The sequence below is a fragment of the Uranotaenia lowii genome, chromosome 2, assembly GCF_029784155.1.
Source record: "Uranotaenia lowii strain MFRU-FL chromosome 2, ASM2978415v1, whole genome shotgun sequence".
NCBI lineage: Eukaryota > Metazoa > Arthropoda > Insecta > Diptera > Culicidae > Uranotaenia > Uranotaenia lowii.
Window position 1 is genome coordinate 377,763,768 of NC_073692.1, and position 16,772 is coordinate 377,780,539.

Genomic DNA, 16,772 nt, shown 5'->3' on the forward strand with positions numbered 1-16,772 from the left:
AGCCATTGAACATCAATCAATTCTCGGGTCAATTGAGAGAAAGTGAAACTACTAAAAAAACGCAATGATAATTAACATAAAATAAGCCTGGCAGATTCCCGTTTTTACCCGGATTTCTTTTTCATATCTGAGATTATCTGTCAAAATATTAACAGATGTCAACGTGTCACCGCGTTGTGTTACAGAACAACCGATACATATTCACCGAACTACCTGTATTTATTAGCGAAATACCGGTAATGTTTACCGAAAAACCTATACAATTTTGGTAAAAATATCTGTTATTGTTACCGGAATATCTGTTATTATTACCGAACAACCGGTAAATATAACCGAAATACCGGTAGCTAAAACGGAAAAGCTGAAAATTTTCTTTTGTATCTACCGAACGATTGGAATTTTTTACCGAGCATTCAGTAATTTTTACCGGAAGGTCGGTAAATATTGCGAAAATTTCAGTAGTTTTTACCGAAAAATCGGTACAATTGCAGAAAAATTTAAAATAATCACCGAAATGCCAGTACTCTTTACGGGAAAATGTTGAATTTTCGGTAATTTTAACCGAAAACCATAAAGTGCTCGGTAGTTGTCAAAGTTGTCAAATTTGTAAAATTTGCCAAAATTATCAAAATTGTCAAAATTGTCAAAATTGGCAAAATTGTCAAAATTGTCAAGATTGTCAAGATTGTCAAAATTGTCAAAATTGTCAAAACTGTCAAAATTGTCAAAATTGTCAAAATTGTCAGAATTGTCAAAATTGTTTTTGACAATTTTGAGAATTTTGAAAATTTTGACAATTTGAAAATTATTACAGTTTTGAAAAGTTTGACAATTTTGACAATTTTGACAGTTTTGACAATTTTGACAATTTTGACAATCTTGACAATTTTGACAATTTTGACAATTTTGGCAAATTTCACAAATTTGACAACTTTGACAACTACCGAGCACTTTATGGTTTTCGGTTAAAATTACCGAAAATTCAACATTTTCCCGTAAAGAGTACTGGCATTTCGGTGATTGTCAAAATTGTCAAACTTTTCAAAACTGTAATAATTTTCAAAATGTCAAAATTGTCAAAATTGTCAAAATTGTCAAAATTGTCAAAATTGTCAAAATTGTCAAAATTGTCAAAATTGTCAAAATTGTCAAAATTGTCACAATTGTCAAAATTGTCAAAATTGTCAAAATTGTCAAAATCGTCAAAATTGTCAAAATTGTCAAAATTGTCAAAATTGTCAAAATTGTCAAAATTGTTAAAATTGTCAAAATTGTCAAAATTTTCAAAATTGTCAAAATTGTCAAATTTGTCAAAATTGTCAAAATTGTCAAAATTGTCAAAATTGTTGAAACTGTCGAAATTGTCAAAATGGTTAAAACTGTCAAAATTGTCAAGATTGTCAAAATTGTCAAAATTGTCAAAATTGTCAAAATTGTCAAAATTATCAAAATTGTCAAAATTGTCAAAATTGTCAAAATTGTCAAAATTATCAAAATTGTCGAAATTGTCTAAATTGTCTAAATTGTCAATATTGTCAATATTGTCAAAATTGTCGAAATATTCAAAATTGTCAAAATTGTGAAATTGTCAAAATTGTCAAAATTGTCAAAACTGCCAGAATTGACAAAATTTTAAAAATTGTCAAAGTTGTCAAAATTGTCAAATTTATCAAAATTGTCAGAATTGCCAGAATTATAAAATTTTTCAAAATTGTCAAAATTGTCAAAATTGTCAAAATTGTCAAAATTGTCAAAATTGTGAAAATTGTCAAAATTGTCAAAATTGTCAAAATTGTCAAGATTGTCAAAACTGTGAAAATCTTCAAAATTGTCAAAATTATCAAAATTGTCAAAATTGTCAAAATTGTCGAAATTGTCGGAACTGTCAAAATTGTCAAAATTGCAAGAGTAATCAAAATTGTCAAAATTGTCAAATTTGTCAAAAATTGTCAAAATGGCCAAAAAGGTCAAAATTGTCAAAACTGTCAGGATTGTTAAAATTGTCAAAATTGTCAAAATTGTCAAATTTGTCAAAATTGTCAAAATGGTCAAAAAGGTCAAAATTGTCAAAACTGTCAGGATTGTTAAAATTGTCAAAATTGTCAAAATTGTCAAAATCGTCAAAATTGTCAAAATTGTCGAAATTGTCAAAATTGTCAAAATTGTCAAAATTGTCAAAATTGTCAAAATTGGTAAAATTGTCCAAAATGTCAAAATTGTCAATATTGTCAAAATTGTAAAAATTGTCAAAGTTGTCAAAATTTTCAAAATTGTCAAAATTATCAAAATTGTTAAAATATTCAAAATTGTCAAAATTGTCAAAATTGTCAAAATTGTCAAAATTGTCAAAATTGTCAAAATTGTCAAAATTGTCAAAATTGTCAAAATATTCAAAATTGTCAAAATTGTCAAAATTGTCAAAATTGTCAAAAATTGTCAAAATTGTCAAAATTGTCAAAATTGTAAAAATTGTCAAAATTGTCAAAATTGTCAAAATTGTCAGAATTGTCAAAATTATCAAAACTGTCAAAATTCTCTAAAGTGTCAAAATTGTAAAAATTATTGAAATTGTCAAAATTGTCAAAATTGTCAAAATTGACAAAATTGTCAAAATTGTCAAATTGTCAAAATAGTTAAAATTGTCAATATTGTCAGAAATGTCAAAATTGTCACAAAAGTCAAAATTGTAAATATTGTCTAAATGGTCAAAATTGTCAAAATTGTCGAAATTGTCAAAATTCTCAAAATTCTCAAAATTCTCAAAACTGTCAAAATTGTCAAAATTGTCAAAATTGTCAAAATTGTCAAAATTGTTATAATTCTCAAAATTGTCAAAATTGTCAAAATTGTCAAAATTATCAGAATTGTCAAAATTGTTAAAATTGTCAAATTGGTCAAAATTGTCGGAATTGTCAAAATTGTCAAAATTTTCAAAATTGTCAAAATGGTCAAAATTGACAAAATTGTCAAAATTGTCAAAATTGTCAAAATTGTCAAAATTGTCAAAATTGTCAAAATAGTCAAAACTGTCAAAATTGTCAAAATTGTCAAAATTGTCGAAATTGTCAAAATTATCAAAAATGTCGAAGTTGTAAAAATTGTCAAAATTGTCAAAATTATCAAAATTGTCGAAGTTGTAAAAATTGTCAAAATTGTCAAAATTATCGAAATCGTTTCTATTTAGTTTTATGTTAAACATACGATGAACAAATTCATTTAGATCCAAATTTTTCCAAACATTCTTTTGGTTTGAATATGTAAGTCTATAAGAACTGTTTCCAATTGTTGATAAGAATTTTAAATTTGAACGCACCTCTTCCAGTTTAAATCATCATCAAGAAAAGGAAGGAAACCATTTGGGTTTGCCAGTAGACACCTCAATGTACCCGCACTTGAATTTCCGATCAAACCTCCTCCGGGTAGAAAAATCAAAGACCAAAAGAAGGAGACCGAAAAATGATAAGCCCTGTCAAAAGTGGGGTATCGATATCGTTTGGCATATCAGTTACCTCTTAAAGGAGGCTCTCTCGCGTCACTAAATATCCAAAAAGAAAAAAAAAAGAACTGAACGTCTACCATCAGTTTCTTTTCTAAAACGATTCCATCTCCGATTGGTTCCACATTTCTCCCCGACCGACGACCGCTATTCTAACCACTGTTTTTTCATGTTGTTTTTTCTGTTCCATCCTTGCAGGATTCCCCTTCACGACAGCCGGCCTCCGGACAGGATATCCGGTGCTACCGGGCCAGTTTGGGTAAGTTGCATTTCTCACATTTCCAAAAAATAAACTCTGAAACACTAACTCCTTTACCAATAAAGCAAGGAAAAAAAAGCAAAGAAATGAAAAGCAGGGCTAACGAAAAAAATCAACGATGTAGAAGAAGCGATATTAATGTACAAGTTTTTCAGTTTGTGTTGGATCCTTCACAAAAAGGGAACCAACTGAAAAGAAAAAGAGGGGAAAACTATATTGAAAACTTATCAGTAGAGAATGAAAACTGACACACAATATAACTTAAAAAGCGATATCTCAGGGAAAGCGTAATTGTGTTCTGAGGGATTGAATGGAGGCAAGAGAGTTAAGAAATAATAACGAAAACAAAAACCCACCCCTCTTGGGCTTCATTCATTGTTCCGATTTAAAGTTCTTCAAATTGGATTTTTTGACCCCGTTAACCTCAACCCTTATAAGTTTGTTTCGGGTCGGAAGTTTGCTTTTTTCTTCATTTAACATTTGAATTCCAAATTTCTCGGTAGTTGATGTTTTAAAAGATTATTAGTTTCAATCATTACCATTGATTAAGATTTTTGAAGGCTTTCCAGTATGAAAAAGACAAACTATGCATTGGAATGTTAGGGTGGGTTCGTCCTTTATCGAGAAGTGTCGTCTTCCGTTGGGTTCTCACACCCGCATCCGATTTGAGTTTTGGTTTCCGAATTTATTTTCTTATGAAGTGTCCTTCCGTTGATAGAAAAAAAAACAATCGAAAAACAAATACCGACACCCATTTACAAAAAACAATATTTATAATAAGTCTATGGAGCTCCTTTTAAAAGTTTTACAATAAGATCATTTTTTTTTCTTTTAATTGAAAAATAAATTATTCAATAATCGTTTATAGCTACTATCTTATTTCTAACCGATGAGATTTTTTTCTTTTCCGGAGTATAATATGGTTTGAAATTTGAAACTAGGCCTTCGACAAGCTCAGGACTCCAGCCAATCTCAGGGGACAGCTCGTCGTAAACACTCTTGTAAGACCAACCGGTAATGTTGACGCTCCTGATTGGGCAACCTTATATCCTCAGTGTATCCGCATGTTGCGCGGATTACGTCTGGCGCGGTTAGTGTCTCGGCTACATGCAGTTTCTATCAGTTGAGCCTATCTTTTTTCTGACCTGCGTCACTACACTCTGCTATACAATGTTCTATACTCCTATCGTTATATTAAATTTAACTTAAATGTAAATTAAATTTGAATATTTTTTTTAATATGATATAATTCAAAATGTGTACTGCGTGTATATTAAAATTTGCTGTTATTTTGTATTTAGGGCAAAACTGCCACAGAAATACCCAAAATGCCAGTTGTAGCCGAGTAGGAGGTTACAAATTTTAATATCCCAATACATATCTTCAATATCCATGTTTGTAGGATTTTTTTTTTGAGCTTTTCGACTATTAAAGCATAATAACATCAATCGCATGCAGTAATTATTTCATTTGAGTTGTCCAATACAAATATGACCCCTAATCATAACAAGTTAACATTCATGAAAGTTAACATTCATGAAATCCCAGCAAACATAAAATCGCATTAGAAATGATAGCTCGAATAGTCAACAACATAACTGCGAATCGCATTTCCTACCAAATAAGTAAAACGTCGTAATAATGGTTACTTGAAGTCGGTTTAAATCGGATATAATAAAAGTCCGCTTTGTTGCAGATTCTGAAGACGATTTCTCTCAATTTGTATCCCCGCGTGGGCTTCAAGTGAGAGAACAGCCTTATTGTCCTCTCTGTGACTAGCAGTGGAACCAGATTGTAAAAATCTGATGGAGTTTTTAAATAAACTGTCCAGCCTCTGGCAACGGTTCGCATTCGTTGAGAGCGAAAACTTGTGCTCTCTTGCATTCTTTCAGTTTGTACGGATAAGGTTTCGAATACGACTGAGATGAAGAGAGAAGAACGCCAATGGTCACGTAAAGTTGTGTAGCCAATGATTGAAATTGTGTTAAATTTTGTCTAATTTTGCAGGATAATGAGTAAATTTGAGTTAAAATGAGAGTGTCCAGTTCTCAAAGAAAGAAAAATTGTTGCAAATTGTAGCAAACTAAGCATTAGTTGTGGAATTTGAATCATTACCATTCTAAACACAAAGACATTTCTCTCTTATGCTTTCCTCCGGTCGAATATCGTCCAATTCGTAAAGTTCTTAACACTTTAGCCAAAAGTAAAAATATCTGTCCATGTTGTCTCAACTTTGGTAGGTACGTGTTGTTTTTTCGAGTTTTATACGATCACTGTAAAACGTATAAAAAAGTTTGTTGTGAAACATATCTACAAAAAAGTTTTCTGGGGTTTTTAACGGTGTTGCATAAGTTTAGTGGATAAATTACTTCTCAAATTACAAAGAATAAATAAATAAAAATTTAGATTTCTGCATAGTTCTTTACGGATTTCCTCTTTTATAATTGGACTAAATATGTATGTATCACTATGTACGACCTTTCTCGGAAAAATCCAAATCAATCACACAACAATCACACAAAAGCTCATCCAAAGCTGACTTTTTTCCTTTTTAGCATCCATTTTAGTGTTGTTGGTATGTTGGAAAAAATATAGGTTTGAGACCTTCGAAAGGCCGGATATTTCAAAGAACCGATGATTTTCTCAATATATAATAATTTGGATAAATTTAAACCCAGTTTACAGTAACATAAATCCGAAATCAGAAAAATGAAAAACTGATGATGCACCACGCTTCTGCCAATGAAGAAAAATCAAACAATGATTTCATTCGATTTCTCTAACATTATTATTAACAATATTTTTAAATTGCGACCCAGAGATGGGTCTTGACTCAAACATTCAGTCAGCGAAACTTTTTTTTTTTTTTTGTAGAGAAATGATTCCAACTTAGATGAAATTTCAGGGACTAGATAAAAGAAAATCGATGTTGAAAAAACATGCTAAAAAAATTCGCCTTGTCTCCCGGTGAGACTTGAACCCACATCTTGCGCCTCTCCGGGGCCCATGTATTAACATTCTACTACAGGAGACCAACCTGGCGTATGAATATTATTTAAAAATAGAAATAAGGCGGTGCCAAACACCGAAATTGGCTGGATATCCAAATACGGCAAACGCATCATTTCTCATCATAACTGACAACCCGTGCAGGATATGAGAAGGCAATGCAAATCTTGCCGTGCTTAAAAATTTCCAAACTTGATTCCAACTACCGTAAGATGAAATGATGGGAATAGAAATAGACCAAGAAAAATGATTATGATCACATGGGAGAACTATTCCCTTCATTCCGATAGACATCGACACTCAACCAGTATAATATTCATACGCCAGGTTGGTCTCCTGTAGTAGAATGTTAATACATGGGCCCCGGAGAGGCACAAGATGTGGGTTCAAGTCTCACCGGGAGACAAGGCGAATTTTTTTTTCGCATGTTTTTCAACATCGATTTTCCTTTATCTAGTCCCTGAAATTTCATCTAAGTTGGAATCATTTCTCTACAAAAAAAATTATTATTAACATGATAATTTTTTGTAGAAAGCCTTTAACAGCTCATCACTTTTTGAGCAAGAGCAGGACATATTCATACAAGACCCTTAACGAAATGAATCTGCTATATTGAATCCAAAATTGAATCCATTCAACACAATCGTTTTTAGCGAAATTCAACCTTTTGCATGTAAAAGAACAACAAAGTTTGGAAAACATTGGCTTAATTCACGAACATTATGATGATGTTTACCTTTTTCTTAAACCTTAACTCCAAATATAAGTTTGGCAACTTCATTTGACTGGGCAGTAGACCGCTGCAAGCTTTCTATGGAAATTTCAAATTCTTAAATATTTAAACTTCCCATAACTTTTTTTGGTTGTTTGCAAGAAAGAGTAATAAAAATTTTGGATGCAATCCATCCAGTCCTGAATTAGCGCAACGAGTTTAAATTATGTATAGAAATTTGTATGGGAAAACAAAATTTTTCATTCATAAACCACATTTCATGAAATTATTAAAACCTCTACAAGCAAAGTCTGCCAATTTTTAATACTTTTCAATAGATTAAGATTTTTGATTTTGAAATGGTTATAATTTTTTCATGAATTGTTTAGCTGCTTGTCATTTTAGCAAAAAATGATGCTTAAGAATAAGCAAAACTAAAAATCAAATCATTTCAAGCTTATTTGATTTTTTTTTTTTTTTTAACGTCACCTAAAAGACATCGAACAAACATATGGGAGTAAAAAGTAATTTTTTGCAGCGATCTAGTGCTCATCTTGCCCCGTGTGGACATCATGCCCTTATTCCCCCTTCCCAAAAATTAATGCAAATTATGCAAAATATTTGCATTGGACGAAACAATAAAAAAAACTCCTCATACAAACCTCAATTCTAAAAGGCTCAAATGCAACTTAAAGCTGATCGTATCGGAAAAAGTGTTGGTTTTAAACCTTCTACAAACCACGTTTAAAAGATTTTACTAAATATTTAAAATCAAGTAAAAGTGATCTATTACAATTATCTTTCTACATTTAAAGCTGGAAATATAAGCTTTCTAGCGAAAAGTTTTAGTAACAAAAATTATGGAAAAATTAGTTGAAGTTTCTGTTTTAAACTCATAACTTTGATAAACATAACCCAGTTCAAAATACCCATTTGAAATGTTTAATAAATATCAACCATTCATTGAAGAACAAAATCAGACCTATTTGAAAGTTCTATAATTTACTTTTGAAATTGGGCTTATAACCTAAATATTGTACAATGAATTTTAGAAATCAGACAAAATTGGTGATCAGACAAATTTTACGTCCCAAAATTATTCGCTTGGATTGAATACATAATCGCGATTTAATTTTTTAATTTTTTTTTATATAAAAACTGATGATGCATCACCAAGGTTGCTGAAATCACAGAAAAATCTATAATTTCACAGAATTTTGAGCCAAATTTCATCACAGAATCTGTTTCACAGAACACAGACTTTTAAAAATATTCACAGATTTCACAGAATTTTTAAATTTTGTACGTTTTTTCATAATTTGATTTTTTATATCAATTTAAATTTTGGATAATTATCTAAAAAAGACACAATTTAACACAACTTTTCTATGAAATTAATGGAAGCATCACAGAAAATCGTCACAGAATTTTTCAGAAAAATCACAGAAAGTCAGATTCTTTTTAGTCAAAACCCAGAATTTTTTTCGGCAACCCTGTGCACCACGCCCCTGTAAACTAATCAGTAACTTTTTATTGATTTCCTTTACATTCTCAACAACATTTTAATTCCGTACAGAAAGTTTGGCTAATTCGTTTGCATTTCATAAACAAAACAATTTCAGTATTCTTTTTTTCGGATTGTCTAATTCCCGTTCTGTAAAATCTCTACGTGCCTGTTTTTGTCTCACTTCGATATATAATCACGAAAATATCATAAAAACTTGAATAGGTGATATGAAAGCTCCTAACAATGATCACGAAAGATCGATTTCCTCAAACTTCGGTGCGTGAAATTTGCAGATTCGATTATATGGACGACCCCTTTTCCTGTAAAACCTCATCTGTCCCTGAGATTTTTACCCGTCCCTGGAGTGTCAATTTGAAACTTCTGACCAAATCTAATACATCTCTTTTGTTTCCCAACAGATTTTTCAAAACTTCTGTTTTTGGAAACCTCTTAATGTAACTCAAATATGTTTTTTCAGACATTATTCACTTAAAACACTTCAGTTCTCTGTTATTCAAAGTCTAGGAAAAAAATCCGAAAAATATGCTTCGGGAACCAGACTGTGGATCAGCAACGGAATTCTCAAAAAAAAATGTCAATTATTGTCCAAGAAAGCTGAAGTTAGAAGCTATACGTTGCACTCGAGGATATATTTTTTTGAATTTTATCAAGATCGTGACTACACAAAATGTAAAAAATGTGGTGTAAAACCCGTACTTTTCAATCAATGAATCGTCAAAATTGTTTAAATCACACCAGATAAATTTTGAAACTAGGATTGGAAAGTTGACGTAATGTGGCATATTTTTGCATCGTTAGATTCTCAAAATATGAAACACCGAATTTTACACGAATTTTCAAAGGACTGTTTTTCTAACCTTTTGTCAATTTGCAAACAATAAGATTTTCTAAGACTTAAATTCGACTTTGCACTGGACTTTGAGTATATTCACGCAAGTTATCCGCAATTAATTAATATTCGCCAGAAAGGTAATTTCATACCGATTCTAGTGGTGAATTTTCATCAGCACTGCAATACTTTACAAAAATATGATGAAAGATAGATATAGCGGTTTTGAGCGAAGAGTGTCAAATTGACACTCAAGGTCTTACTAGGGAGTTTTTTTAAGAACTTTCAAGGTTAGACTATAAAAAAGTAATAATGCAAAATAAAAGATTTCAAGAATTCATTGAGGGTCTCCGAAGGAATTTTTTATATTTAGATGCACCCGAATAAAGTTACAAGCCGCCAAACATCCAATAGTGTCATATTGACACTCAAGAGCGGATTAGGGTTAATGAACACAAAATTCAGAACTAGAATTTAATCGATTATGTGGACGACCCCTTTCATAGCCTTTTACACGAAATGCATAGTTCATGATCAGTTAGCTCACGTGTGGAAACTTAAGTCTCAATCATTTATTTTAACGACCTCTTTTGTATCTATATCAGAACTCTAATAAAGACGACCCCTTTTAGCGAGCTTTAACCCAAAATTGGATACCTGTCATCATTTGCCTCTACTTTGTATGGATGACCCTTTTTTTTTAAAAAAAAAAGGGGTCATTCATAAATCTGCAAACATTTGTCGCCATTCCTGATCCTAATGAGCACCCATGGCTAATTTCAGCTATCTAAGTCTTCAGAGGGCCGAAATTTTTGAGGACGGAGAAAGTTGATGCTGACAAATATATTTGTTTTTATTTGCAAATTTGATGTAAAAAAACTCAGCATTCCGACTCGAGCTAGATTGTAACTGCATTTTATGAAAATATGTTTGTCATTTAGTTTATACATATGAAGCTGATATCTGAGTATTCATTTTAATTCTGCTTTGTCATCTTTCTTTGAGTATGTTTGAGGTCAGATTTTAACACTTTCCTTAATCAAGTGCCACAATTCTCCTTATTATTTTTTTTTCGTTCGATCCAAATTTCAAATAACCAAAGGATTAACTGTTGCTCGAAGCTACCCGAGAAATTGGACCGATACCTGAATAAATTTCCCCTTCCGACGTGGTGACAAAAACACAGCAAAAGGCAACAGGAGTGCAATAAAACAAGGCGCAAATTCCGAATCAAGCCGTCGCCATCGTCGACGTCGCTGTCGTAAACTTTAGTCAACGTCAACGTGCTCAGAAGGTAGCTACTTACTACGACGTAGATGCCGACGTCGTCGTCGTCTTAGCCGTCTTACTCGTCGACGTCGTCTTGTTCAATTTCGTCGCGACGTATGAATCAATCCGAATGGTCTCTATACGATTACAGAGCAGGAACACGTATCGTACACCCACTCACATCAGATGTACAATTTTCCCTCTGTTGTCGTTTCGAAGACATTTTCCAATTTTCAATCCCAGAAATGTAAAGGTATGATTTTGTTGATTTTTTTTTGTCACTCTTTGTTGCTGAATCCTTGTGTGTTTGCATTTGTTCCCGTGAACATTGAACATGTTTACATGGGGCACCTTTATCGAGCAAATTTGTCACGACCTAACATTGAATTTTTCAATTTTTAACTCGTGAATCAGAGTTTATTCTGAACCCTGAATTAAGAGAAGAAAGTTTCAAAGTTTGAGTTCATCCAAAAACGTGTCGGAATATTTAAAATTTAAAGCTTTCGAGAAGATCCATAAATCCGCTGAACAGCACGAATAAAGTCATCACCATAAATTCTTGAAACGCGTCTCTCCCCTTTCTTGGCTGCCAATTCGTTTCTTTTCCACGGACATGGAATGCCTACGAGAAGAGCACCGGAACATACAAGACCCGATTTCGTGTGGTCGCGTGTCCGGTCACGTGTCATTAACCCCCTTCTGTAAAGAAGAAAGTACACGTCCTGGGTCGCCATTCAACGTCGATTCCGGCGTCGTCTTTTAAAAAAAAAAAAAAAAGAACCGTGGGGTTTCCTTCCATTTTCTCCGGCCGGTCGGAGTGTGACTTGCCGTTTTTCTTAATCATCCTCCTCCTCAAAGACACCGACACGACCGGCATCGGTGGCGAAAATCGACGGAGGTAATAAAAGTTGATCTTCCTTTCTCCAAATATCCGTACACACGGTGAGCGCGGACACATAAAAGCGCGCACATGAACACTCCAGATCTCCAGATTCGAGCGTGGGCGGGGAGAACCCGGGAAAATTGTTGGCAATCCCAAAGTGACACTCAATAAATTTTGGCTCCACCGACTCACACAAGAAGAAAAAAGCAACCTGAAAGATGAAGATAATACTATCTTCGCCGCTTTTATTTGTTATTGGCTCGATTGAATGAATTTTTCCCCGGCCCCACCAATCGAACGGATAAACTCTCTCCAGGGAGGAGGTTTGAAGAATGAAAAAAGATTGCTGAGCTAGAAGAACGAAAAAAAAAATTGAAAGACTGAAGATACGTGGCTCGGCACAACCGAGGCAATGAAAAAAGGAAATTTAATCGTTTCACTTTTTGTCCTCTTGGTTTGGTGTGTGATGTGCCCGGATTTTCCGGGCATAGGTTCCCGAAGACTTCCGGCGGACAATAGAAATGTTAAATCAGGCAAATTAAACCGACAAAAAATGTCGGTGGAGTGAGGATGAATGACAAAAACCATGAAAAGGAGGAGTTCTTTCCCCCGGAAAAACGCCGATGATCTATCCTTTGGAGATTTTGGGGTTTTCGGGTTTCATTCTTCTCTACAAACGTCGTCAATGATGAAACCGAAGTGAGGTTGGGGACGAAATTTACTGTCGCATGACTAATCGTGTTTATGACACGCTGATTAACGATCATTTGTGAGCCACTCTTGTTGTCGAAGGATGGATACCCAACAACAGATACACTATATAAAAACTGGGGAAAACCTTTCTTTGAGTAGGGGGTAACTGAAAATTTTGGGAAAATCAAAAGTCCATTAGCCATTGACGGGTTTGGGTTTTTATGGCCGTGAAGCTTTTGTGAGACTAATCTACTGGCCATTTGATGCAGCACATCTACAAAAAGAACGCAATTTGCTAGAACGTTCGTGATGGGGGAGCGCGTTAATTGAATTATTCCGAAATAATGCAAATACGAAACAGTTTAATGATATGTTAAGAACAACTTCGTCACAAACTTAAATTGTATGAAGAATCGTCTATTTGAGTCCCCTCAAATTTCTGTTTTGCGAGTTGTAATTCAGAACCACTAGGACACTATTCTTTGAAAGTGGGATTGCTAAATTCTATCTCAGCATGTACATTGGACTGAGTCGATTTGGGGTCATTTTCATATTTCTCATATCCTGGGGTCTTAAAAGTTTCGTTTTTGGTCTAAACTCATCCAAGATTTTTTTTGCAGAATTTTTAAGTAACGTTTACATGAGTAAATTTTAACTTTTAGGTTTTTATGGGAAAATTAAATATTTTGTACTAAAAAATCAACATCAATTTTGTTTCTTCTGTGGAACCGAGCCTGCTTATGGTTTTTGTGCCAATTAATAATTTCTCCAAAGGAAATTTTTCGTTGAACAACTTTGTCGCAGACATTACTTTTGTATCTTATTAGGCAAAAAAGTTATTAATTGTTCAACAGGGGTATGTCTTTAAGCATTGATAAAGAATTAATTCAATTGACATCACTGCTTGTGCCTCGCAAAGCATTACATGAAAAGTAGTCATGCAATACCTCGCTAGGCATCCAGCAGGGATGTCAATTGAATTTATTGTTTATCGATTCCAAAAGACATACCCGTGTTAAACAGCTAATAACTTTTTGGCCTTATAAGATACAAAGTTGTCTTCGACAAAGTTGTTCAGCGGAAAATTTTCTTTCAAGAAATTATTAATTAGCACAAAAATCATAAGCAGTCTTTGTTCCACAGAAGAAACCAAATTGATGTTGATCTTTCAGTACAAAATATTCAATTTTCCCCATACAAACCTAAAAGTTCAAATTTACTCATATAAACGTTGCTTAAAAATTCTGCAAAAAATTATGGATGAGTTTTAAACCAAAAACGACTCAGTAATGTACATACGTATACCTTTATAACATCCAGCGTTGCCAAATCTACGGATTTCTCCGTAGATCTACGGATTTCAAGCACTTCTACGGATCTACGGATCAATGCATTTCCTACGGATTTTCTACGGATTATCGAAAAATATCGTAGGAAGTCTGTGAATACACGAACATTCTATCAGACGACTAAAAAAGGGTCATCAAGTTTCGTTACCAGTACCTACATTTTTCGTGTTTCGCCAAATTCACGGATTTGAGTGGTTTGCAATCTGGCAACGCTACCGATAAAAATGTGGCATCCCTGACGACGAGACGCGTAGAAGAGCGAATCTTGAGTCATCATGAGGAGAATTCGAATTTTGAGTTGTCGAAAGAGAGGCCTTGATTATTTGAGGGAAGATGTTATTAACACGGCTCGTCGTCAGTGATGTCACATTTTTATTGGTATTTTCAAACCCAGAAAAATCTTTTATCGTTATTGATGTCCGAAAAATCGGTAGGAAAATCGATATTTGAAAGCGCTCAAAAATAAGCTATTAAAGAAGCTTTGAAACCTGTTTAGTGAATTTCTTCTGTTACTAATGCCTTTTCAAATGCATGATGTGTTGATATAAATATTTAAAATTTTCTGTTTTGTTGACTCAATTTTTTTAAAGAGTTCCTAGAATTGTTTTATCAAACATATCCACTGTATATTCACAATTGCCGTTTCTTAGAAAATTTTGATACAGGCTTTCAAAGATTTCCGAAATCGTTGAAATTTCTAATATTTTTGGTTAAGAAGTTCTTGTAAATTTTAAACATTCAAGAGAATCAGTGAAACAAATACCGAAGCTTTCTGTGAATATTGGTATTATAAACTCAAACAATTGTACCTTCATGTTATCGAATTCCGCATCAGTCCCAGAAGTTTTAACTTAAAGTATTTACCTCCATGATACCTTATAATTTTTTTCTTTTGATTGTTAAAAATTCTGATAAATGTTATTGACTATGAAGAGATTAGTTTCCTACCTAGGCCAATGGCATAGAAATTCATATTTTCCGAGGAGCAAAATATTTTACAGCTGATTTGTCTAATTTGAGTGCGCTGATTGCGAAAATATTATACATTTGTTTCTATCAGTCTTGTTTTCGAGAAAACTTTCGAAAACAGTTGAAAACTTTTTTTTGCACAAAGATTTTCAAAGTAAAGGTTCAAACTCAGTGATCAACTTTCCCGAGGGCCGCGACTGAATTTCACTTCTGAATGAAAAGTTATGGAAGTTTTCTTTTTCCTCATTTTTCCGAATTCTGTAAAATATGAATTGAATCTTTGTAATTTTTGTAGGCATAGGTCTTGTCGTTTTGTAGTTTTTACCCAGTTGTTAAATGAGTTGGAATTATTCTATCAAACACCAAATTTTTTTTTTGTTTATTATGTCAGTAATAGATGTAATGTTATCTGTTTAATTATTTAAAAACTGTAGAACTTTTTTTTAAAGCGTTATATTTTTGAAACTAGGCAAGATCTGAATCCTAGATGAAATGAAGAATAATAAAAAGATTGAAAAATATTGTTTTGTTTTTATGTTTGTTTTTTTTTTCGATTATCTGTTATCAAAAATCTATTTTACTCAAAATTGATAATTTTTAAAATTTTCACAAGTCATCCAAAACAAGAGGTGTTAGACAAAATCTGCATATGATTTGAATTCAGGACGCCAAAATCTTAAAAAAAGTTATTAAAACATAGCCACCAAAACTTTTCTTGTGTTATGGATTATTCTACAGCCGTTTTACATTTTTTCTAATGGTTTTCATTTTCTAAGGACTCTGTACGTTAAATGTTCACTCATCTAATGAAGTCGTTACAAGTTTTTAAATCAGAGGCTCTGAAATCGGTCAATTTCAAGTTTCGTGACCGTCACACATTTCTAGAAAAAGTTTAATACCAAAGAGCTTGGCCAGTCTACAGGTGTGTTTGCTAAGCTTACAATAATTATCATTAATTCGACATCTATTTAACAGACAACCCAATATCTTTTGAAATCTTGCTCAAACTAAAAATAACAAGTTTTATATTCTGAGTCAAAATTTCAAAAATTGGTATGAAATCGTTTTGTTTTACCAAAAATCGGTTATCGATATATATCGATTTTTGGTTCAAAATTTTCTCAAAAATCAGTTTAAATATCGGAAAATCGGTATATGTGGCAACGGTGCTTGTCGTGGCCATAGAATGTCGCTCATCTTGCATTACTGCCTCTCAAAGAGCACACTCGAGACTCTTGAAACATCCTACACACCAACTGGATTCACTACGCAGTCTATCATGCCTTGAATATGTACGTACATTCATTTGTAGGATTGAAGGACCCCTGCTGAAAACCCTCTCATTTTTTTTTCTACTTTTCAAGATGGAAACTTGACTTCAAACTAAATCAGCCGAGTGTGTTTGCTGCCGTGATGCCACAAACACATGTGTTTTTTCAGATTTTTTACATTTTTATAAAAAAAAATTTATGATTATGAAAAAAAAGTGTTTTTAAGTCGCAAAAATTAACCAAATTTGAACCAATTTTTTTTTCAAATGGCAACCCTGCACTGTATTGAGTAGGAGCCATTATACGATGGAAACTAGCTGGCGCCTTTTCCCATATGCTAAAGTGTGTTTGTGTCATTGGTTGGATCGGTTGTCGTGGAAGTTGGTGAACGGGTTTTGGGCCGGAAATTGTTTCTGATAAGTTACAAACCCCGAACCTAGATGAACTCAATACTTAAATCCATAAAACGAATATATGGACAACAATGAAAAAAAATTTCTGTTAA

The 16,772-nt window shown here is 33.0% G+C and overlaps 1 protein-coding gene across 2 annotated transcripts in view; it reads left to right on the forward strand.

Annotated features, from left to right (window-relative positions):
• LOC129744379 (RNA-binding protein 24-B-like) overlaps positions 1 to 16,772 on the forward strand; it is a 163,962-nt gene that overhangs the window by 94,266 nt on the left and 52,924 nt on the right. For both annotated transcript variants that reach the window (XM_055736880.1, XM_055736881.1), the window contains exon 4: positions 3,695 to 3,755. In XM_055736880.1, coding sequence (XP_055592855.1) covers positions 3,695 to 3,755 — 61 coding nt within the window. The remainder of the gene's footprint in view (positions 1 to 3,694; positions 3,756 to 16,772) is intronic.